This window comes from Strongylocentrotus purpuratus, unplaced genomic scaffold, assembly GCF_000002235.5.
Source record: "Strongylocentrotus purpuratus isolate Spur 01 unplaced genomic scaffold, Spur_5.0 spur5_scaffold_15, whole genome shotgun sequence".
NCBI lineage: Eukaryota > Metazoa > Echinodermata > Echinoidea > Camarodonta > Strongylocentrotidae > Strongylocentrotus > Strongylocentrotus purpuratus.
In genome coordinates this window covers 30,137,676-30,162,320 of record NW_022145600.1, presented here as the reverse complement: position 1 = coordinate 30,162,320, position 24,645 = coordinate 30,137,676, and the positions used below count along the sequence as shown (strand labels likewise).

The 24,645-nt window shown below is 36.1% G+C and overlaps 1 protein-coding gene and 3 long non-coding RNA genes across 4 annotated transcripts; all 4 read right to left on the bottom strand.

Moving 5' to 3' along the window:
• Nucleotides 1–9,195: 9,195 nt before the first annotated feature.
• Nucleotides 9,196–12,647, bottom strand: LOC105437065. Its single transcript, XM_030986149.1, has 6 exons — nucleotides 12,506–12,647; nucleotides 11,843–11,947; nucleotides 11,465–11,594; nucleotides 10,822–10,923; nucleotides 10,279–10,431; nucleotides 9,196–9,505 (listed from the first exon to the last, which is right to left on the bottom strand). The coding sequence occupies exons 1-6, from the start codon at nucleotides 12,526–12,528 to the stop codon at nucleotides 9,377–9,379; spliced, it is 642 nt and encodes a 213-aa protein (XP_030842009.1). The 5' UTR covers nucleotides 12,529–12,647; the 3' UTR covers nucleotides 9,196–9,376.
• Nucleotides 12,648–12,892: 245 nt separating this feature from the next.
• LOC115924223 lies at nucleotides 12,893–14,372 on the bottom strand. Its single transcript, XR_004064222.1, has 3 exons — nucleotides 14,327–14,372; nucleotides 13,595–13,740; nucleotides 12,893–12,981 (listed from the first exon to the last, which is right to left on the bottom strand). It is a non-coding gene; the product is annotated as an uncharacterized LOC115924223 (long non-coding RNA).
• Nucleotides 14,373–14,377: 5 nt separating this feature from the next.
• On the bottom strand, nucleotides 14,378–15,500 carry LOC115924221. Its single transcript, XR_004064220.1, has 3 exons — nucleotides 15,408–15,500; nucleotides 14,795–15,008; nucleotides 14,378–14,420 (listed from the first exon to the last, which is right to left on the bottom strand). It is a non-coding gene; the product is annotated as an uncharacterized LOC115924221 (long non-coding RNA).
• A 41-nt stretch (nucleotides 15,501–15,541) lies between these two features.
• On the bottom strand, nucleotides 15,542–23,014 carry LOC115924222. The gene is made up of 3 exons (XR_004064221.1): nucleotides 22,834–23,014; nucleotides 16,416–16,479; nucleotides 15,542–15,646 (listed from the first exon to the last, which is right to left on the bottom strand). It is a non-coding gene; the product is annotated as an uncharacterized LOC115924222 (long non-coding RNA).
• Between the last annotated feature and the right edge of the window lie 1,631 nt (nucleotides 23,015–24,645).

The following is a 24,645-nucleotide window of genomic DNA, read 5'->3' as shown; positions in this document are numbered from 1 at the left end:
TTCTATGAACAATATGAAAAAATTATGAAGCAAAGCAGACCTTATATACGGGGCTCGAAAATGGAAACAGCGCATGGTGTCAAAAGTGATCTTATATACATCCTGCTGTCACTCTTCAGATGTTCTTCACGTAGTGTCAACGCATTAACCAGGTTCCCATTACACACATTTAGTGTACATAAGTACATATGTACATATCACTATGTACAAGATAAGTTAGGAATCAAATTATTTCCTAAAGTCCCAAATCCGATGGTGAATCCACTGGACCACGACACTTCCATATATATTTATATATACATAAACATATATATATAACCCTACATGGTACATTAAGTGGACATCATAAAAACCCTAACCCTAACCCTTACCCTAACCCTGATATGTATGTTTATATTATGTATATATATATATATATATACACTTACAAGAAAAAATGATCTTACACGAAGAATCAGTATTTCTTGTGTGTTTGTGTTTTTCTCGTATCAGGACTATTACCCCCGGACAATTAACCCCGGAAAAATATCTCCCAAAGAACAATTACCCCGTAGGACAATTACCCCCCTTCCTCCTAAAAATTACCCCTGTTCATTAAAGGGGAAGTCCACCCTGATAATAAGTTGGTGTTAAGTAAATCTTTTTTTTTCTTTTCCAGATGGTAATTGTCCCGGGGGGGGGGGGAGGGGAATTGCTGGAATTCTTTTCGACATAGAGAGCTTACTCCCAAACTACCTAGAGCTACATCTCTATTAACATCATTTTGCCCCCTTCCTGTAGCCTATATCCATTTCTAAAAACACCACTGTATACCTACCATTTAAATTAAACAAAATTACATTACAGTAATAACATTACGGAGTGAATTCGAGCGATTTTTGTAATCCGTGTCCACAGCTGCTTGCGAATTTCCTAGCCATGTAAATCAGTCAAAGAACTATGACAGTTGGTTTTAAAGGTAGTATTTAACACCTTAAATTAAAATTAATCTACTTAAATCCCATGTGCACTAGTTGGCCAGGAAGGATTAAACCTCCCTGCATGGTCATTGACAGGCAAGAAACCACGAACATTATAAAAGTTGATTAAAATTTACGGAAAATTAACCCACTCAAGACCCCCAAAACGATCGTATACAGCTGAATTTTCAGTGACGTCAATGAATGAACAATGGGCCGCTCGTGTGTATGCAAATCACTTGTATTGCATTGAGTGCTGTACTCATTCATAGCCGACGTAGTTTACCTTCATTAAAATCCCCAGGAAATATGGATATGGACGAAAATTTCTTGATTTGAGTTTTGAGGAGATAGAAGAAGGAAGTACCTCGGACAATAACAACGACAATGGAGATTTGGGAGATCTTGACCTAGAAGTAGAACTAGCAGATTTTACCAATTTTGCGGTACTATATAACCTGCCTGCAAGTTATGCACGATAGCTGGCTTGCCATATAGTCATAGCCAGCCCGGTGGGCGATCAAACTAGCCGTAAATCGGGAACCTGACTGATCTCGGTTTTCTCTCGATTTCCCCTTCGCCATTTATCTGGTGCTACGACTTAATTTATCAAAAAGTATAAATTAGTCGGCCCAATCATACATTTTCGTAATGAATATCTGAACAATTTTATGTAAATTTGTTGCCTATTTTGCTCCAGAAGAGTCGTTAGGTCAGCATGTAAAATGTCCCTCGATATCATCACTGGTGGTAAGTATACAAACAACGTTAAAAATATATATGAGTGGGTTTCGGAGAGGGTATCAAAATTGCGTTTAATCTATTCATCACACTAGTGAGGGTTTAATAAGCACTTTACTCATTTTCTTAAGGTTCTCAGCATACGTCTATACCAAGTTATTGTGCTTTCATGTGCTTTCATCATGACTTTGTCAAAGTCATTTCAATTTGATGATTCGAAAACCTCACAGTATACATAATTTCCCATGTACTATCATAAGCACCCTTCCCAAATTGCTTCAGTACTCAACTTTGAATTGTGCAAAGATCTACCATAGGAGGGCACTACCATGGCTGATGTCTTTCAGCATTTAGCTCTACCCTTACCGGGAGTGACTCAGAATACACCTTCCACACCACCACCCTACATCAAAGTAGATCTCACACTTGGTGTCCTGACCTCAGATGACTTCAAGTGGTCTTCCCACATCTCAGCCACTTCTAAGAAGGCCAACCAACGATTAGGAATTGTTGAGAAATGCCAGGCATCTTCTGCAGTCCTTTAGCGAATTTTAGACTACAAGAGAACCAGTAGTGCGACCGAGCTAATCTACACATTACAGTGGCCATTACAGTGATGCACAAGATAGCTAATGGTCTATCTGCCATTCCCTTGGAAGCATTATTTTCCTTCAATAAACCGCTAACATGGAAGAACCATGACATGACCTTCCAGATGCACCAAGCCGGAAGCGCCATAGACAAGTTGGCATTTACCCAGCGATGTATACCCTAATCGAACAGCCTTCCAACAAATGTAGTGCACGCTGACAGTCCAGAGAACTTAAAGGCCGTCTGTACCAGTTTGGGAAGAAGGGAATAGACCACCCAGAGTGGTCACTGACAGGTGGCTATCTCATCAGCTCAGCTCTCAATTGACATAAGAAAACGAGGATCATGGGGGACCAATGGTCACCGATTTAGTTCATCTTCTTGATCGGCTGTATAGCCCTGGAAGATTACAAAAAGAAGAAGAATATTGCAAAGTTTCATGTAATGATAAATGGTAAGTCTAGTTATGTCTTACACACTTTTTTCTTCTCTACGTCGTATCGTCAAATACACGCTCGTACAAAAGGGAAATAATTGTCTACAAATTGTAACTCTGAATATGTAATTTGCTAAAGATATGTATTAATCTGCCATCTTGGTGTCCATGAACTACAATGTATTATGCCTCAGAGCCCTCCAAGTGTGACATAACAGGCCAACTTTTGATTGTATGTAGCAAAAAACTATCTGATAGATCAACGACATATATATATATATATATATCCCTTTAAGATAGAGTATTAGAAAAACGACTACGCAGACACTCTTAACCAATCAGCATCGCTGGACATGTAGAGGTATCAGATCAGAAAAAGACTGCAATGGAGCTCGCAAACAGTCAGTATTGTTCGAGATACCGATCTCTACTGACTGCATCTATTCTTTCGTGCGAAAGTCTACTCTAGATGTATACGGATCTCATCAATGGAAAGGGTTTTGCCCTTTTCACAAAGTTTAACCGAATACAATTTACATTTTCAGCGCCTGCATAGATTTAAAAAATAATTGTAAGGGAATATCAGTTTAGTTACTAGCAAAGTGTGGATATCGTCTTTTTCCATTTCACCTTTAGTCGTCACTTAAACGACACATAGAGTTGCTACACATGCACATGTTTAAACATATATTTGAACGAGCCTTAAATGAATGGCAATGATAGTAAGAAAATCATCTAATAATTTTTAAAATTATGTTTGGGGGGGGGGGGGAGGTTTATGGCCTTATGTCTGAATCAGGTTTGTCGAATACGTGCAATGATGAAAAGTGATTCGTTTGAACCTAAAACCATTTAGTAATACCAATCGCATTTAATTTCAGATTGAGCAGTTAAAGTTTTCGCATGCACCACAACTATTGTGGAATGCAGTAAAAAGCCAGTCAAGTTATAACAAGGTATATATGAACATATTTACAAAACCATTTAAAAATTATTCATAATATGCCAGTTAACAAGAGGGTCGGGGTATCAAAATGCCGGACGTGATTGCTGTGGTTTTTTCAAGCCATTCGTTCTTCCCCTTGTAAAACATCACATTTTTGTGGGTCCCCGTCACCAGACTGAAGAAGGAAATTTAAAAAAATCGATGTTTCTAACTATTACAGGCCTATAATGAGTGTATACTAGGAAGTATTTTTGAATCAAGTAGTTATCAAAATGCCTTTTCATGAACACCGTGCGATATGGTCTGTTTTTGTGTGTGCGTATGTGTGTGCGGGGGGGCGTCAGTCGAACCTTTTTTAAACGGTTTATTGCAAATATATCTTTGCCCTTTAAAAAAAAATTATTACTGAAATATTTCTTTTACCGTTTGCAGATATATTTAAAGAGAAGGTTGAGTTCTGGGAAAATGTAAACAATAACTTGTGAGCGGTATCATTGTTATTATGCGAGTGTGACAGAACACCAGAAATAAAATGTTCCCTGAAAAGAATGGCTCTTCAATCGCCTTAATATTCTAAATATGGCATATAACAGCATCTTAACATGATTCTGATTTGTACAATTCTTTGTAAATTTCATCCACGAATTCTTTCTTTCATTTTCCTCTTGTGTTCAGGTTTTCAACTCCACATCCTTGTTTATTTCATCGGAAAGTCCATAATAGGGAAAGGACGACCCATCTCATACACCCATTGACTGGAACTTCCAGCAAATTTCAAGGGTTGAGCAAAGCTCTGTTTGGTTTCTGCGGGTACCGTTTTGTAATGGGCAAAACGCTGGTGCTTATGTTCTTCACACATCATTTCGAAGGAAACGGATAGTACTGACAAGTGACTCAATAGGAAGTAATCGCAACACATGTTCGACAGCACCTGTACATATCTCGAGTTTAAGCAACCTTTATAAACAGAACCGCTCTCAGAGTGAACGGAAGTTTACTACGTGTTTCAGTTAATAGACCACACATTCAGGAGAGAAAACAAATTGCAAGGCAGAAACGAACCCCTATCCAGGATGTAATAATGGAACTCGATAACCATTCGCAGTTGTGAATATCTACATATTCGTGAAATGAAAATCGGATTTTAAAGGGGAACATGCCACTACATTAGGTGGGAGCAGGGGGAGGGGGCTGCAGCCCCCTCCAAAAATATCGAAATAAAAAAAAAACCGTCATCTAATGGTGAACGAGGTGGTCAGTTCTTATATACTTATGACGAAAAAAACATTTTCACAATGAAAAGAAATAACGGATCAAAAATTTTGCTCGCTTGCCCAAATTTAGAAACTGCATTCCTTATGACTTTGCGAGAGAAGTAAACCCCTATCCGTATTCCTATGGCAACGGGCTTGCACGTTTCATATTTTCTATCTTGAAGTTGGAAAAAAAGTTTGAATTTAGTTGACTGGTAGGAAATAGCTTTTGAACTTTCTTTACGTTCACACACCTTTTAAAGAGTATTAATCCCGCATTGGGTAAATTTTAGAACCGTCAAGTTTGGAATATTATTATCTGTCCAAAAAGGTCTAATATGAGTTTGAAATAGAGACGCTATTCATAATCATCTGTCTGAAAAAAGATTTCATGAAAAGTCCTCGGAACGAAATCAATACTTATATGATTGTGGCACATTTGCAATACCATTACAAGCTTTCGGCAGATATATTAGTCTGCTAATACAAAACCAAATGCATTACCAAAAAAATAACACCGTGTCAATTCAAACATTCCTTAATCTCTAATTTTCCGTTCTTCCGATCCACCTCTCACTACATCTCTCCTTCTCTCGCTCCTTTCTCTCATCAAGCTCAGCATCTAGCTCTTATGTCATAATATTATTGCTCTAATAGACCCTCCTTTGCTGTTTCTGTCACCATGGTATTTTGTTGCCTCTCCCTCACCCCCTTTTGCACTGTCTGTTTTCTTTCCGTCGATGGTAACTCTAAAGGCAGAGCGTCTAAACAAAATACAAACATAACAAATATATATATATATAGATAATGAGTATACTTTATTGTGCCATGCATCATTGTTGGGAAATTAAAAACAAAAATATACGTTTCATTCACCGGCACAGAAACAGAAAAATGCATATATTTGCGTGTGCATATTCATTATTTAGAAATAAAGTTACATAGTTGGTTTTGAATGTCTTCTTCAATATATATATTTATATATATATATATATATATATATATATATATATATATATATATATATATAAATATATATATGAAGAAGACATTCAAAACCAACTATGTAACTTTATTTCTAAATTTTCGCCCCCCCCCCTCCGTCAAGGATGAAATGCCATATAGGTGATCATAATTTTTACAAATATATATTTATATATATACATATATATATATTTAGAAATAAATTGATATGTATGTTATATACACATTATACACACAATTAAATATAACAATATGAATATTAAGTTACATAACAAATGTTTGCTTTCATGGTTTCAGTCGCAATTCAAATATAAATCAAACGGTAAAGGCTTGATTTGAAATTTACCGATATTTCACGAAAACTTACAGGTTTTGGGTAATTCCGTGTTATCTTATTTTGTATGCAAAATCTCAAAAATCATGTGAACAAACATGAATTAATTTGTTTGAGGGTATTCTTAAAGCATTATCGAATGAAATATAATAAGGTGAATCGGCGGTCTCTTGAAGTGATTACGATTTAAGAGAAAAATAAATTACGATTTTGGAGTATGTCGTAACATCTTTGTAGGACGCACGATCATATGTACATACGTTTCCAATTAATTCCACCCATGTGGAAGAAGAAGAAAAACAAATCGATGGTATCACTTGAAGAAAATCATTTTTTCATCGAGTATTTGTATAGTTGAAGGGATATTAATGTTGCCAAAATGTTTGTATCCCCACATGGAATCGCCGATCTAGAATCCAACACAGATGTATGCATTACATACGGTAAGTTAACTTGTCAAGATTCATTTGATATTGAATAACAATTACTATAAAGAATGGCAAGAATTAAGGAATGCCATTTCAGTACTTAGAGGAAGACGTTTCTTATTTCAACAAATTTTGTTGAATATAATACCGATGGGTAGCATGTGTCTGGACCGTTCTCCAGGTAGTAAGCAATAATAATGTGTAATAATCTATTTAATTCATATCTATTACACATATTACTTATCACTTAAATAATAACGAAATATATGCCATCTTTTTCACACCCTAAATTGAGTTTTTGTAATTAACCCTTGCTATGCTTTTGCTGAAGTTTGGCACAGACGTTTCACGTAAAATCTTTAGCCCACAGCACACTACACGACCCTACTGTGACGCGATTTTTGAAAAAAACTGCAATGTCGTTTATATATCGAAATTTAATCAAACAAGAATTATCTTTTTCTCTTATAATGTAGTTTGTAATCCCCAGAAGATCTTATTGGATCGACATATAAATATTCAGAACCACGGTCATTAAGAATGTACATGTTTGAGTGCTATTTCAAATACTACTGCGAATTCTTATAAAACCGGATCGCAGTCGGATCGCAGCGAGATATTGCTCAGCTGCAAGTTTCATGGTGCATAGATTAGATGAGAAACAATCAATTAACTTCAGTGTAATGTATTATTAATGATCTTGAAGAAAACTTTGAGTTCTGATGAAGATGGAATGTATGTGAGCTGTCGCATTCTTCTTATGTTAGTTCATATAAGACTATCTTGGAAGGAAGGTCCTCTGCTAATAACTGCTCTATATTTGAATTGATATTAAGATTTAGCTTGAATATTTGGGCCAAATTTTGTATGTGTAGTCCCATATAATCATTTCTGTGTGCAGTGCATGTGAGTTGCAACAAAATGTTGTAAGTTTCTTTTCGTTTTGATTACCGCAAAATCTCACAGTATAGCCAATATTTATGTACTTCATAATCAACATAATTTTACAATTCTGCTTCCAGATAGTATTAAATCGCGTTACCAGAACTCAACTTTGTCTTGAAGCCGAACTACATTATGTACGACATGTTTTATGTACGTAACTATAGACCTATACTCATCTAGTAGTAGATTTAAATGATTGTATACATAGCATGTATGATGGTGGAAAAAGAAAGACATGAAAAAAAATGTCACAAAGACATACTTAATTGAAATATTGCAAATACACGTGTATTCAGTTGTTTGTTAATATGCATATTATAACGTGCACATCTGTATATATTTACATACATTTACATGTATTTACAGTAGTTGGTAAACTTAACATAAGCTATAAAGTGGAACATTTCATTTATTCTTCGTAAAAAAATGTTGTAATTTGATCGTTGAGATTATCCATATTTTACCTCATTTACATTTGTCTTTTTTACAATTTTTAACTTTCACTTCAAATATTGAGACTGCATAAAAATCAACATGCTTTCGAAGGTCGAAATAAAAGAGGGCATGAATCTCTATGCACGAACTCCTTTCATAATCACACGACATGTGGTAGACGTGCGATCACCCCACGAATTCACCATTCCCCTGACGTACTTCTCTTACACAGGCTTGTGTGTGAGCGAGCGCTCACGTCCGGTGGCACCTTCGAGAGTTCGACGGTACTTTAAAAAAAAATGGTAGAAGGCCCGAATACAGTTTTACAGACTAAAAAGGTGAAGGGGTTAAGAAAATGGATTTGAGCCAGTGTTCGAGACGCTTGATCTGCCATCAGTTAATTCTCAAGAATGTCAGCTGTCTATCTCTTTATAATATGATCATGGGTCTTTTTTCATTCGGGTTTCGATTGATCGAGACAAGCACGTCTGATCAAGGCTCGTAAAAATCATGGTCTGAAACCGTCTGATAAAGACTGTTCAGTGATTAATCCCAAGATGACAAGTTCTCGAGTTTTATTCATTGAATAGTCACTACGTAACATATAGCATGTTGCATGAAAGAGGCTTTGATGGGTAGATTTTGCAATTGCCTTGCGCTTCCATGTTAAAGCCCTGCTAAATTTCCATTCAGCGTGTTTATTTTATTACCCATAATGCACATTTCCATATCATGCCCCTTTCAGCTATTTTGTAGCTCACCCGAAGTTTAATGAAGCATTTTTAGATAAGAAAGACGTAAAATGCAGATGTGCATCAATGTTATAGTCCCTCTGAAGTCAGATTCAGCGTGTTCTTTGAGTGACCTATTAATTTCAGAGCTTTTCTTATCCGATGTTGTCAGCCGTTTTATAGTTCCTCTAAAAATTCCATAACGCAAATTGCCTGAATCACTTAAGATACAATATTTTGGTGTAGTTATGCATTTTTATGGTGCACTCTTGTTCTAGTCCCCCTGTAGACCAGAATCTTGCTGGTTCTTCGTATCCCCTACAATTGAATCAAGTCGCCGAAGATGGCGATATCAACGAACTCATATAACCTCACCAGCCAAGCCATGCGGGCGTCCTAATTTAATGATCACGCCATCTTCGGCTGGCAGCAAGTTAGTAGGGGGAGGTCGCGTTGGTGAGGTGGAAGTCAAAAATTAAATAGCCCAGATTCTGGACTAGTCCCTCTGTAGTTCCTTTCGGGTCATTAGTGAATGATCTTAGACCAGATCTGCCATTTTGTAGCACTTCTCTAAAGTTCCATAGCGCATGTTGTTAGAATGATCGCACGTCTTCGTACATGTCGTTTTCGTCGATGTCGTAGCCCCTCTGAACGGTACGGAAGTCTACGGGATGGAGGATGAGAATGACAATGCGGCCTGCCTTCTTGATCATCTCCCATACCTATCAATGGAAGAGGGAAATAGTTAACAATCTTACATCATCAGGTCACAGGATGGCTTTGTTATGCCCCCCCCCCCTGGCGCTCAAGGAGGGGTGCAATTTTTAAAATTTTCGAGGGCCACACAAAAAAATTAGTGCTCACTATCCCTAAAGACACTGATTGCAGTTGTAAAAGTTTCCAGGGAATTGTTATAGATGGCTACATTTCAGTGATTTTATCGATGCCATTTCAATGTTTGGTGATTTTTGTAAATGTTTTATTTACTATTAAATTTTATAGAATCATGAACGCAAAAAATTAATGTCATCAGAAAGGTATTCAGTTCACTACTGTAAAATTATTTTCAGAACGGCAACGAATGAATGAACGACCCAATGTGTGATATGAAATTCTTTTCCTAGAATTCTAGAAACGTATCCTCATGATGGGAAACTATATGGTAAGCCAAAGATTTTATCTTAAGCATGTAAATATTTGTCTTGAGCTTAAGCTTCACTGGTGGTCGAATTTACAGCATGATGATACTAAAGATTTTAATGATAATGATAATAATAATAAAAATGGTTGATTCTTATTGACTCAGGGCAGCCACGTCGAAATTAATACTGTTCTGCCTGCATGGGGGCACCACAATTATCACTATCCCACCAATTGCCAGGTACCAGTTGGAGAGACAAGAGTGGCAAATGTGGATTAATGTCTTGTCACCAGAAATAACACCCCAGTATTCCTGTCATCCTTATGACCCTCCGCTTCTGTCAGATCTGCCTACCTGTTCTGTAGATGCATTGGGTTGGACGCAGTCAAAGTTGACCTCAGTGATGACGTAGTTGCATCTCAAGCCTGCACTGTTCAGACAAGTGGTATCGTTTGACTGTAGAGATCCTCTGCGATGAGCCAGACCTTCTGGATATACCCGCTCAATCTGAAATGAGGATTTTTTTTTTACATCAAATGTTGGTAAATTTCTCTGAGGACTTTCTGCAGGGGTATCATGATTCACGACTTACGTCGGTGAAATTCTAAAAATTGTGACTAAATTTTTTCTCTGCAGACCAGCCTTGCCTGTAGGAAATTGGTTGTTGCTTTGAATGTTTAAAATGAAGGCACTTACAAAAATGATTCAGGAAATGGTACCCCTTTGACAGTTAATAGCATTTTGTTTCCGATGCGTAAAAGAACACACACCAAATTTGAAATCATGAGATGGGAGGAGGTATACGGGAGTTGGAGGGATGCTAGATGAACTAGGTATTTATTTTATTTGGCCTAATGTTTCAGCCAACAGACGCAATATAGTCCTGCCTTATCTTACCTCGTTTCCGTGGAGTTTCAACCCTATGTCGTCAACATTATCTGAATTCCATTGGAAGTCACAGATTGTTCCAAACGGGATTCTCTTTAGCGTGATCTCGATCTGAAAAAGAGAAAACATTAGAACGTTTTGTTACATTAGACTTTATATCATTCCGCCCTTGGAAGGGCATCCATCCGCAAGTTACCTTCACCGAGTTCTGCTTAGACTTTCGATTTTTTTTTCTTCTTCGATTCCATGTTTTTTTGTTTGTCTTTTAGGTCATCGATTCGCAAGTTTCCTTCACCGAGTTCTTCTTAGACTTCTGATTTTGTTCGATTCCATGTTGTATTTGTGTCTTTTAGGTCATTTTCTTTATGCAATGTATATGAAGTTCGATTCATAAAATGTAGGATTCTTGCACGATTATTACATGAAATTCATTCATTAACATTACAAAATTGCATAACAATCCTGCCGGAAATTAGTGTCACCAAATTCATTCAAAGATAAGGCAAATGAGTCAGTATCATTTTCTCAGACGTCCTTCAACCAAGATTCAACGTGCTGACGAATGATCTAACTGATGTATTAATATGAAATATTGCATTTATATTTGTTCTCATCCTTAATAAATGTTGAATGATTTAGCATAATATATTACCTCCGGTTTGTCTGACATTCGAACACAGTCTCGGGCAAAGTGGACGTTTTTCAGCATATTATCATTGACCTTCAACCACTGGTCACCTACCCGGAAGTAATCCTTGAGTTCGCAAGGAACATCCGTAACTCTGTGATGGGTGAAGAAAAAAGGAATAATAAATTTCAGTTAAAAGACGAAGAAGCAAAGTTCTGTTAAAAGAAACGACAAGAGATAAAACTGAAAGGGGAGGGGGGAATAAAGCAAGAATAGGAAGAAAGACAAACTGAAAATTAGACCCCCACCTACAACCAGCCACCCTCCGCCCCCCCCCCAAAAAAAAAAAAAAAAAAAATATATATATATATATATATATATAATAATAATAAAGGTACTTACAAAATACTGTCTCTGGTTTCATTCAGCATAGACAAGTACCGAACGATGATAGTTTTGGCGATACGTACTGTTGCTGTTCCTGATAGCTTCTCCCCTTTAAGTTTCCTATAATAAAAAAATAAGATGAAACTAGATGAGTAATTTATTTGGAACCTCCAATGTAAATAAGCCAGTTAGATTCCAATCGTTGTTATATTTTCCGTTAATGCACAACATACGAAATACATTGTTCGGGTTTTATATTAATTGATGGTAAAGTTGATTAAGTTCATGAGAAGAAATATTGCGCACTGCATGTACAACATAAACTTTCGAACGAAGTAGTGGGAATGCAAAATGCCTTTTTTAAAATTTATTTGTAAAATAATCTCGAATTATATATGTGGAAAAATAATGAAACACCATTATTATTTCAATTCCATTCTAATCGGAAGTAACGAAGTATCTCCAAGGCTTTAGACCTCACATATCTAACACATTCACGATGTATGCCTTATCGATATCCTGCAAAATATAGTTTTAAAAATAGTAACTGTACATAATAACTAATTCCATTATATATCCGTATTATTTCTAGAAATCGACTTATCAGCTGCTTTGTATCAGAAATACATTTTCCATGTAAATTGTGAAGAAACTAACTTTATCTCCTTTGGCTCTTACTTGCATTGCGTTTCAATCTTCATGGCTGGACTTTTCTCAGGTAGCTTTGGAGGGACGAACCTAGGCGATAAAGACGGCACACTTAATTTACGCGGAGGGACATGTGGTTTGGCGTCATTCCGTACAGAGGCTGATCGTTGCGGTGTTGTACGTGTGGTCATCTGAATGACGGACGAATTTTCATAGATCTGTTCAACCTCGGGTTCAACCAGGCACAAGCCAGCCTTGGGTTCCAATGTTTTTGAGCTTGGGGGGTTTCTGAATTCGGGCTCTGAATCATCAGTCGATGCAGGACTGGATGGCCAACTACTCTCTGTTGGTTCTTTACAGCTGTGTAGACTATGAGGAGCTGACATGGCCGAAGCACCACATTCGGACTCTTCGGACGAAGTACTACAGCCAGAGAGACGGTTATCACTTTCCGGCAAGGGATCCCTGCGAAAATCTGGAGTCTCGTACTCGTTCTCATGCTTTTCCTGAAAGACAAATTCGATAAGACCATTGTTCATATTGTGATTTTGTTACCTTTACCGTGGGTCCTCAAACATTTGTTCATGGAACTTGAATATTCTTGTTTTAAAATGCCTTTGCTGTCTACAATGTTTCAGATTTGATGGCGTGTTTCCACATGGGACCCTGTCTTTAATATAAAGAGGTGATATTAAGCGCAACTTATTTGTGATTGATATCAATCGCAATTATGTTCATGAGAGATTGCAAACTTGCTATTGATTGGAGAACTTGCGAATGATTTGGATCGAGCGTAACTCTTTATAAAACGGGACCCATGAGATCACACACTGTACGATCAGCACAATGCAATTCACATGATTACATTAAACTTTATCCAATTCCAAAAAATATGTCAATTTAGACATCGTCTAAGACACAATTTCGTTTTCCAATCCGTTCCTTACCCGCAAGAAGGCCGTATCAATAACATATTGTAAATGGCAACGGCCTTATTGCGGGTAGCCGACGATTTATTAACCCCTTATTAGTTTACTGGCATATGCAATATTTCTCCGTTGGTGAACGGCCCACAAATCTCATCAAGAGTTTTGACAATATAACGAATAAGGTACTGACCTGAAGCACTACCGTCTGATGAAAATCTTCGTACAGTTCTTGTGTCTTTTTGAGGGCCTGCTTGTGCTTGGATGTTCGCTGCTGTCTATGCCAATTCTTCGGATTAGGAACACGAGGAACGTTCTCGTATGTATCTTCCTGGCGGGCTGTGTGTGGAGTAATGAAAGTGACCAAATGATAAATGGATATTGCTATTATTACGCGCTATAGCAATGTTAACAAAAACATTATTTGAAAACTACACGACTTGATTTAGAGATCAGAGTCATTTTCTTTGTTGTTTTGGCTACATAACCATCTACTGGTGAAACATACCAGATGTCCATGTATTTATTTGGACCTACGCGCGACACCGGCTCATTTATCATATTAATAATTATTGTTTCTTAAAAGCGCTTTAAGAGTTACATCAACCAATTTAGCGCTGAAAGTAATATTATTACCCTGGTCACTGGATTAATATTATATTCAGTAGATTATAGTACACATTCTCCACTGTCTGGGGAGCAGACTTTTCTAATCACATTGACCTTCGCATCCTTCCGGGTACCCAATAAGAACCCCGGTAAAGAGGAGCAATCTAAATACAATATATTGCGCTTAAAGACAAAAGTGGCGAGTCAGGGCTCGATCTACGACCTTTGCATTCCCAGTCAAGTGAATGAACCACTCGACTTCGACACATCGATATCACTGAATTCGTGCACCATGCATATTATTTGAGGTATTTACCGGGGTGTGACGTCCAGGCCTCCAAGTGAGGACGTCCACGGCAGACTGGGTTCTCGTCAGTCTCCTTGATAGATTCTGGTGGATTGACCCTCTTCTATAAGATATAATTAAAGAGAAACTATACACTAAGCCGATTTCGCTAACAACAACCAAAAATGTCAATTAAATCAATAGATAAATAGTGGAATAAAATAGAGATACAAGAAAATGAATACCTATCTTATTTTTAAAGGATCGGGAAGAGCAGGAAGCTACATGACAGACATGTGCGCTATATAAGAAGCCACCATTATTATTATTATTATTACATGTACATTTCGTTGTTTTTCTTAATCAAAGGTTTTTTGTTTATTGCAGGCGATAGCTCAAAGAGACAAATACATTACATTTCAGACATGCCCTCACTTTCCATGACAGAAGAAAGCTTTATCTATAACAGTCGACGTTTAATTCAACAACGGGACTAACCTTAACGACTTTGTCTAGCTCATCGTGAAAAATCCCTTGTACGTTGCCAGGGGCAGTGATGGCGGCTCCTTTCCGAGTCCGAGACACGGCCGATCTATTGGAGGTAGCATCTGTCCGTGTTCTCTCTCGATAGGGCTGCGATGGCTGTTGATTGGGTGTGGTTCTTCTGGATATCAAGGCCTGTAGTTGGCTGCACCACTCATCCCTCTGATCTCTGCGTTAAATCAGTAGAACGGTTGGGGAAAATTTTCCGTTATGACATTCTCAGTCTCGAACACATCGGATATCCATGGTGCGAATGACGATTGATTTCTTTATTCTATTCATTAATTCATTATTGGGTGTTTATCCTTCTTCTTAAACAAGTTTTGTTTTAAACACCCTTTAAGGAAATCAATAACTAATTGCTCTGCCACCGTGACAATCACTTATACTACTGTAACTTCTCATATCACTAGTCATACTTTTCAAACAAATCTTTTTTCTTTTTAAAATCAGAATTGCTGCTGCAAGTGCTAGATTGTTTAAAAAAAAGTATACTTCTTCTGTTTACTGCTCTGAACCATATATATCTTATCAATTTAGCCTTTTTACTGATTTTTCTTTTGCTCACCTTGTATATGTGCGTAGATATGTAGGTTTAGCCCCGCTACCACTACCGGTGATGCAGATATAGTTGTCGTACTTTGCCTTGACGATCTTCGGGACAATGTCACGCTCTTGCACGGCTGCGAAGGACTTCACTTTGACGATAGAAGTTGGTTCTTCGGATCCATCGGTGAATATTTGAATCTCTGGACGCTCCCCGATGTCACGTGGAACTAGCTTGCACATCACCAGTTGTTCTTTGTCCTGTAATGTGCATATATTATCCATTTGATGTGTGCTTTAATCATCATCACCACACACATTTTATCGATATCATTTTTTCAATAGTGATTTTTAAAAATACGAAAGGTTTGTTGTGTTTATGTCTTCAATCATTAAACAAAGGATAGCTGACAATTTCGACCATTCTAAGTTTTACAACTTATTTTTATTTGACTATTAAAAGTCACGTCAATCACCTGATATATTGTAAACTATCACATATACGTTTACAATTAAAGGACGTAGCGAAAGGAATGTTTCTTCAATCAAATCATATTAATATTGATTTTGATGATTCATTTTGAAGAAAGTGTAGTGAACGAAATAGTATATCAACAAGATTTAAATCTCACATTCTTGGTAGTGTTTACTTGAAATTCAGGCACCAGTTTTCTCGATACCGTCATAAGTCTAAATTCGTTGACATCACATAGAAGAGCGTGATAATTCTATATTACACGTTTTAATGGAATGTCCAAGAAGTAAAGACTTATGAACGTTTCGAGAAACAGCCCCCAGTATGCTACAATAAAACCTCCATAACTCGACATGTCTTTTTTTCGAAAAATAATCCTACTAATTTTGTTAACTTTGTGTTAAAACAAGGAACAGATAATTTTCATCTGATTCGGATCAAAGTTAGCTTATAAACTCCAGTTTTCTTTTAGGGTATCAATATATTTAGCTTTATTTGATGTGAAAAGAAAATGCAATGATTTATTCTATTTGACGACGCCTGGACATCTCTTACCGTTCGCTTGAGGAACCCTGCCTTGTGCAAAAACATAGGAGTTTCTGTTGTCCCAGACATGGTTCTGAAAGATAAAACATTTCGATACTACTTCAATATCTGCAATTATTAAACTATCTGGCAGAATATAATCCATTTCTGTTTACATAAAAAGTGTCTTGATATAGAGAACATTCCATGTATTTAATTTGTTCGACGTTCCATAAAGTCGTCCCTACCTCCAAGAAGGCCGTAACAGTTATGTTTGTCAATGGCATTAACGGTATGATTGCAGGTAGCCGACGAGGTATCAGTACCAAACCAGTCGATTCTAAAATTTTGAAATATGTTTGAGTTCAGGCGTTTCATTCTATTGCTTCGAGAAAAAAAAGGAAATGATGTAGTATTACACCACGGTGACATCATACTCTTACAAATGGCCACGGGTCTCAGGAAACAATACAATACTGCTTTTTAATGGGAATACTTCTGTTTTTTACAAATTATATTATGATGATGATAATGATGATAACAATAATAATAATAATAATAATGATAATCATGAGACTTGTAAGCGCTCAAGGCGCACTATTTCAAAAAGATGAAATAGCATCTGTATAATTAACTAAAGAGCAACTTGAATAAGATAGAACAAACAAAACTGACAGAGAACAATACATTTTTTATGCCGAATTAAACAAATGCGTTTTAAGATTAATTATAAATACTTCACCTGATCTGCTATTACGAATCTCTGAAGACATGAGCAAAGGTCCCAAATATTCAGCTTAGAAAGAACAAGTAATCCGCATTTAAGAGAGCGTAAATATGTAGACGAAATGTAATGATTTATAAAAACACGGTTTTTGTCATTCATTAATTTTTATAAATCTAATGTTGTCATTGTCATCATTGCATCATGAGTTCAAAGGATAAGTCATTGCTTTTCTATTCCTTATGGCAACCTGATGTGAATATGGGAAATACAGGTGACAATAAACTCGTCCTAACATAGACATTCTGTTTGTAAGAGATGAGGGGGATTCTAAATCTTTATATTCCGTGAATCTAGATTCCTACCATATGGTCACCGTGAAGGCTTATGGCAGTTACTAACACAAACTTAAGGCTTTTGTCATCCTACCAAGTCCCCGTTTCTTTCCCGGGTATGGAGTGGCAAATATAGATTAATGCCTTGCTAAAGAACATTATATCAACAACTTCTGAACTAGATCAGAGTATTTCCTAACCAATGACACTCATGTATCTTGCATGGTGTCCATTCCATTTTATGATCGGTTAAGGATGCAAAGTTGCAAGTGTTAGCATTCACATTTGATAAACAGATATTGATGAATATGCATGTCCATATAGATAAAATCAACACACAATAAAATTACAAAACCAGATGACATCGTCATTTCTGACAAATTTCCATTGACCGGAATAAGCCCTATGAGCGAAACTTTGTTAGACCTTTACATTGTCAACCGCGTGTTTTTTTTTTTAATTCTGCGGTGAGTCTCTTTAGACTTTACTCCGTCGCAGAATATGTTTGTCTTATATATATATATATTCTCATCGTATCGTATTGGGTAATCATTATTGCACAATCAAAGATAAACACCCCGCGTTATTTCAGTTGTTTGAATAGTACTCAAACAATCTGAGAGCTAATGAGGCGAGGAATGTCAAACCTTGTTCGTTGTAATTAATGAAAACGTGAACTGAAATGTCCCCCAAAATTCAGTTGTGTGATGTTTACATTATCATTCATTCAGCATTGTTCGTTCGGATGTTCAAGTGGGAAAATAGCTCATGTCATGGGACTCTATCAAGTCTATTGACTCAAACTTATATTTGTAAAAGGTACCGCTCCGGGACATTTTTCAGAAAAAAGGAAGAAAGAGATTTGGGGGCCATAAAAGGGGAAACAACTGGTGTAAAGGTGTACAATACTGATGACTAAGTCTAATGTATTATGATACTATCATATGATTGATAGCAAAACCGTATAGCATTAATCAAAGTAAATATTATAAAAGAAAATGATATTTCAATCGTACTTTACTTTTCAATCTATTACACTTAGAAACATAAGGGATTCAAAATTATCAGCCACCCTAGACTTGCACATGATTGTTGATATCATAATCGCATTGCTAATTCTAATAGAAGCTTTGGTAAAGCTCCCCCCCCCCCTAAAAGGTATAAAGTGAACATGCAAGTTCGTTTGTAAACATTATTGACCCAATATTGAGTGTAATGTAGATTGGTTAGAATTTATCCAATAATTGATTAAGTTGTACCAGTTTTTAGTGTATTATACTGCGCCTCCTTTTACATGTCGTTCGTGCCAAACAGTCACAGAAAAATCAATTCTTAAACGAAGAGGAACCATAGACTATTTTTAACAAAAGAGGAAATGTTTCATATCGTATATTTAGAAAACAATTTTTTGGTCAAAATTAGAAAACCATCTTATTATTGAAGCTTAATCAATCACATCCCATTTCATTACAGACATCTGTACATAATCCGAAGCAACGTAATAAATGTGCTATTGCAATTCAATTATGAACTCTGATCCCATCACCTGTCATGCAAATTTCAGCTAAAAGTGCCAGTATTTATTGAATGAAGATGCCTTTACAAATACATGTTTACTTAGAACACTCTGTAGAGGATCCACATGTCAAGTAATCAAAACACTCTGTTGATCAATTTTGAAGAAAAAAAGTTAAAGATGAATGATGAAATTGATTTACAATTTTGTGTTTTGTTTTGTTCCAATTTTGAATTTGGTTTTTATACATTCAAAAGCTTTCAAACTGAGTTTATTATAAACAATGTATATTTTCATGACAAAACAAACATCCCTAGATGTATATTGCATCATGATTCCCGGTACTCGTTATAATGATCATCAAAACTTCATTATCCTCAAAACAATGATATCAATAGTTACCCAAGCTTGTGGGCTACAGCACTGGAAATACCCAAACAAAAGATCATTAGTTTTCTGTCGTTAACTGTTATTTCAAGATATCAGAAGATATCAGAAGTTTCACAAGGTAATTGTCTGTCGGTCAATTTCCTGTTGATCTCACGATATGGCACACAAAGCTGCTACTTTAGTTTTTTCTACGGTGATTTAAGTAGTTTTTTTTTGTTCCTATGGAAGAGCTTCAGGAAACTAAACTCATTCTCCCACGCACTCTTCTCATATAATTGGGACTAACAAGTACAAACGTTGTTTTATATCCTTAGTGTAAATTATCGATGATAGTTTGCTTTAAAAAGTCGTTCATTATCCTAAACTATATAATACATTTTTTGGTTAAATAATCTCCAACTCACGATTGAAGGCTTTTGGTATATGCGGTAGCCTACCTGAATAGGCTGTTGATATATTCGTCAACGAACCCGCTTATGGGGCATTTGAGAGCAGTTAAGCATGAGAAAGGGTATTAAAGAAAGAGAAAGAAAGGAAATATATGATAATAGAATTTGTATTTGTACACCAAAACGAGGTAAAGAGGAAAACAGGAATCGGAAAAGAAAAGAAGGGGTGATAGGAAGGCTGCCACATAGTGTTGACTTGTTCAACATGACAAGATTTTAAAGCGAAATTGCTGTCATATGAGATGACTATTAATGCAGATGGTTCTGCAAATTTATCTGATAAATTTTTACAAAGATACTTTTGATTTTGGACTCGTATATAGAGCTCGTTAAGATCGAGGGTGCTAAAAGTTTGATTGTCTGATAAAAGATTCCCACGTTATAAAGTAGTTTTGATTTCGATTCTTTTGTTTCGTAAACGTCAGGCGTGTCATCTAAAGCTATTACGCGAGCAGTCATGATTTTCATTTGTCGAAAGAAATCGTTAACACATTAAAAAAATATCACAACAACCATTATGAAATATTATTCTTTACTTAATATTCTGTCAATGATTGAGTGAAGTTGTGATATTATGATGATATCACAACAATGTAAAATATTTGGGATTCGGGCGTATTTCTTTCATTTGATTCACTTAATGTTTGAGTTAATTATAGCCACCCCTTCCTTTGCATATGCCTTGTGATAACGATACATTCGACAGTGACCAAAGGCGTCTTTATTTTATTACTATTATTATTTGTGATGGTGGTGGTGTAATGGTTCCAATATTACGAGACTTACTTGACAGAATAATGTAATCCGATAAATCAGTATAACATTTTGCATTTTAGTCGTCAGTACCTTTCTCCTTGATTTTTACAGAAAAGTGTTCTGATTGCAAGCCGGACTTATTTGATCAGATACTATATACTATTTCTTCCCGATGGCACTAATAAATATCTTTATTGATTGGGATTATAGCCTACAATCTTGTTATGCGATATAGGCTATATGAACAAACATCAGTACCAATATAACTATTATTATTTTTAATAGCAATATTCCTTCTTCTTCTTCTTCTTCTTATTATGGTATCATTATCATTTTCGTTCTTATTATTATCATTGTTGTTGTTGTTGTTGTTGTTTTTGTTTTCTTTTTGTATCAATATCATTATCATTATAATTATTATTATTATTATTATTATTATTATTATCTTATTCTTCTCCTACTGCAAGTTACTCAAGTATTCAACTACTATTAACATAACTATCAATTAGGAGATTAAAAGTCGAACATCATTATCGGCGCATTGGATGTTATAATATTAATTATGGAGTCACAATGAAAGTCCATACATGTTATTATAAACAATTGTTTTATTACACACAATTTGCTCCTCGATTTATTACATAATCTTTTATTTCCAGAGGTCTGATCGACACAGATTAATGATGAGCCATCCAGGATATGATTACTATGTTGGCTAGACGGCAATTCCGCTCAGCTTTCAATCTGGTGTAAAAGTTACAAATAATGTCATTTTCATTTTATTCCACTGCCAAATCCATCACAATTTAAATACCTTTCCAGCTTATAACTTAATTATTATTCCCCCTATAAATGTTATGGTTTTTGGTGTTTTTCGTACATGTAACTCGAGAATGAAAAGTGAACTGCTTGAATTAGGGCCTTTGTTGAATACACTTAGATACAAGCTTTAATATGTCGTTGTTAACTATATTCGCAAGATATAATCAACTTGACATACACTGCTTTGCATGGTCCCCCACATCGAACAATCATTGTGAAACCTTTCAAAGTAAATACAGTTTTGTTTGGAAGAGTGAATAAAGGAAATATAAATATCATAACATTATACGTCCAAACACCTATACAGTGACCTTTGTACCAGTATGATCTGTGTGGGTGTTCGCGTGTGTGCGTATGTACATGTATGTGAGTGGTATCTGCTTTACACAAATGGTATTCATAATCATTTGATACAGTCAATAAAGTACATAAGGAGGAATGCAGACAGTATAACATTGGGAAGTTATATTACCACTGTTTCGTTTCCTATGAATGGTAGTATTTCTTTACTTGTAACAAAAAAATTATAGTCGCCTTGATGAATTTCTTGCAGACATTATTAGTGTTAATTTTAGAATCTCTTTTTTTTCCCCAAAGGTATTCCACAATTTAGAAGTACATGTACACGTATTATAATCACACATCCATTATGTTTGTGTTATTAAGCTCAATAGAAAATAGTAAAATATAAAGATACTTTGCTATCCCATATGAAAAATAGCTCTTACAGGCATGCAAAAATAAATCATATATCGTCACATCAACAAAATAAATTAGCTCTGTTATTACTCTTGAGAGGGGGGGGGGGGAGAAAAACATTCTGTTTGTTTCCGTTTGTGTTTTGATACAGAGTGTTAAAGTTTAATCAGCATGAAGTTCGTTTTAAAGATAAAACTGAGTTCTGGTAAAAAATATTTAAAAAAAAAAATTCTTACAGAATTAAATTAAACTTACACTGAATGTTCAAGATTACAAATAAATGTCATTAGCCAAACAATTTTGGTAGAAAATGTATACTGGCTGAGTAATGAGCATAGACAGATTAGGAAATCAATGTTAGTAGCCCCAACACCATTTGTGCAGTCCCATATACATCTTTCTGTGTACAGTGCTTGTTACTTTACCGAGACTGGGCCAAATTTATTATGATTTTAATGACTCCAGAACTTTGCAATACACACCAATACTTAAATGCTACATGATCAACTTTTTTTGATTCATTCCACACCTTTTCTTCCACAATGCAATCGGATGACCAGAACTCACCTTTATCTTTAAGTATAAACTTCTGTAGTTTATTTGCATGTTCAATCTCTCTTTATCTCTCTCTCTCTCTCTCTCTCTCTTTCTCTTTCTCTTCTCTCTCTCTCTCTCTCTTCTCTTTCTCTCTCTCTCTCTTCAAAATTCTAGTTTCTCATGTTAACAATAAGCTAAGTAGCTGCATTATTTGTCTCACCTCTCCTTCTCCGACATACTGCCTAGGTAGATACTATCCGACAGTTGGCCAAGCTGGCGATGAGACTGGTTTGGAAGCTTGCTCTCACGACGATAGTCCGAGTGAATTTCTGATTGTTAAATAATCATCACTGTACTACCCTTCTAATTGCTTCCCGTGTACCAATGAACCCGAAACAGGCCTTCACTTCAGAATATTTAAAAAAAAATGAGCTCTAAAGTGCTCGCAATCCAAGATCAAGTTATTTTTCAACTTAACTTCCTCAAACTGATATTTTGTAAAAAGGGAAAGACCCGGCACGATTACAGGCCCAGGCCTACACGCATGACGTAGCTGCTTTTATCAATTCGGGGGTTTCAATGATGACGTATTCGGCATAATTGTTAACTAGCAGAAGAAGTGTTTGTAATTGCCATGCCAACTCCTGTCAAAAGAAGTATTGGTTTTCTTTTTCCACTTTATTTGTTCTTACGAAGTGTGTATATGCATTTCGATGGATTTCACTATTTGACTTTGACATGTCTGATGCTGGTAGAGTGTCGATTGAACATGATCATTAATTTTACGGCAACATCACGGCTTTCGTCATTGATGAACTTATTTAGTTTTTGTTTTCAATCCTTTGGTAGGGTTATGTAATGTCACTAAATATTCCATAACAATTTTTTATTTAATAGTTGTTTAAAGCAATTATAATCATAGAGATGAGTTTTTACGATGGTTACAGATTGTTTAAAATATTGTGATAAGCACGGCAGGTTTATGGGCACACCGTCTATTGCCCCGACTAGTGCCTTATCGCTTAGTTGAGTAAACACTACACCATCGATGTTACATACCTAAAACCATAATAACAACAAGCAAACAAACAAAAACAAAAAAGAAACAACCCCCCCCCCCCAAAAAAAAAAAAAAAAAAAAAAGTTCTTTCTTTGTATCCTGACAAAAATGAAATGTTTCCCCGATAGGATTTTGTTGCACCACACTATACAGTAACACGGAAATAGTGGGCGGGTGTGAGGAAGGTGGTGGTGGTGGTGGTGTTATTATTCCAATCAAGTAGGATTCTAAAAGAGCTGGCGATCGGTGGAGAAGTAGTCCAGAATCTGCCCGGTCCTTTATAACTCCCTACACACTTTCAAGCCGTCGAAGATGGCGTTATCAACAAACTCATAATTATGCTCACCAGCCCAGCCTGGCGGCGCATATATCTTTTACACAACTGTTTAGCCATTTTCGCGACAAAATTCCAAGAAGTGCTCTGGTGAAAGAGTCTAAGTCGTCAGCGCACTATATGTGCAAGCACGTACACCCAGGGAAGGGAAAATGATAGAAAGGGAAAAATAAGGATAGTGGAGAGGATATTGAGAAGGAAAAACAAGGAAATCCATAAGGAAAGAGAAGAGGATAAGTCAAAGGAAGAACATAAAAATACATAATTGAAGAGCTAAGAGGATCATAGACTAAATAAAAAACAGGGAAATACATAAAGAAGGAGAAAGGAAATCTATCAGATTAAAGCCCGTCTGTACGAGGCTGGTCAGGAGGGATACCTACCTGCATGGTCACTGACAGGTGGTTATCTCATCAAATCAGCTCTCAATTAACATAAGAAAAAGAGGATCATGGGAGATCAACGGTCAACACTTAGGCAATGTTTGCTATATAGAGGTCGCAAGTAGCTATAAGGAGTGCAGTGGGGGCTTAAAACAAAGAAATAGATGACGAAGGAGAAAAGGAAAGATTGAAGGAGAAACAAAGAAATACATCAAACAAAAGAGAAGAGGTTAGAATGAAGGAGAACAAAAGAAT

Bases quoted from the DNA above. Each gene is read 5' to 3' on its own strand.
- LOC105437065 (XM_030986149.1), bottom strand. From the start codon at position 12,528: ATGAAGATTGAAACGCAATGCAA. The intron at 11,948-12,505 runs GTAAGAGCCAAA...TTTTTATTATAG, and splicing joins AAGATTGAAACGCAATGCAA to GAAACTTAAAGGGGAGAAGC. The intron at 11,595-11,842 runs GTAAGTACCTTT...CACCCATCACAG, and splicing joins GAAACCAGAGACAGTATTTT to AGTTACGGATGTTCCTTGCG.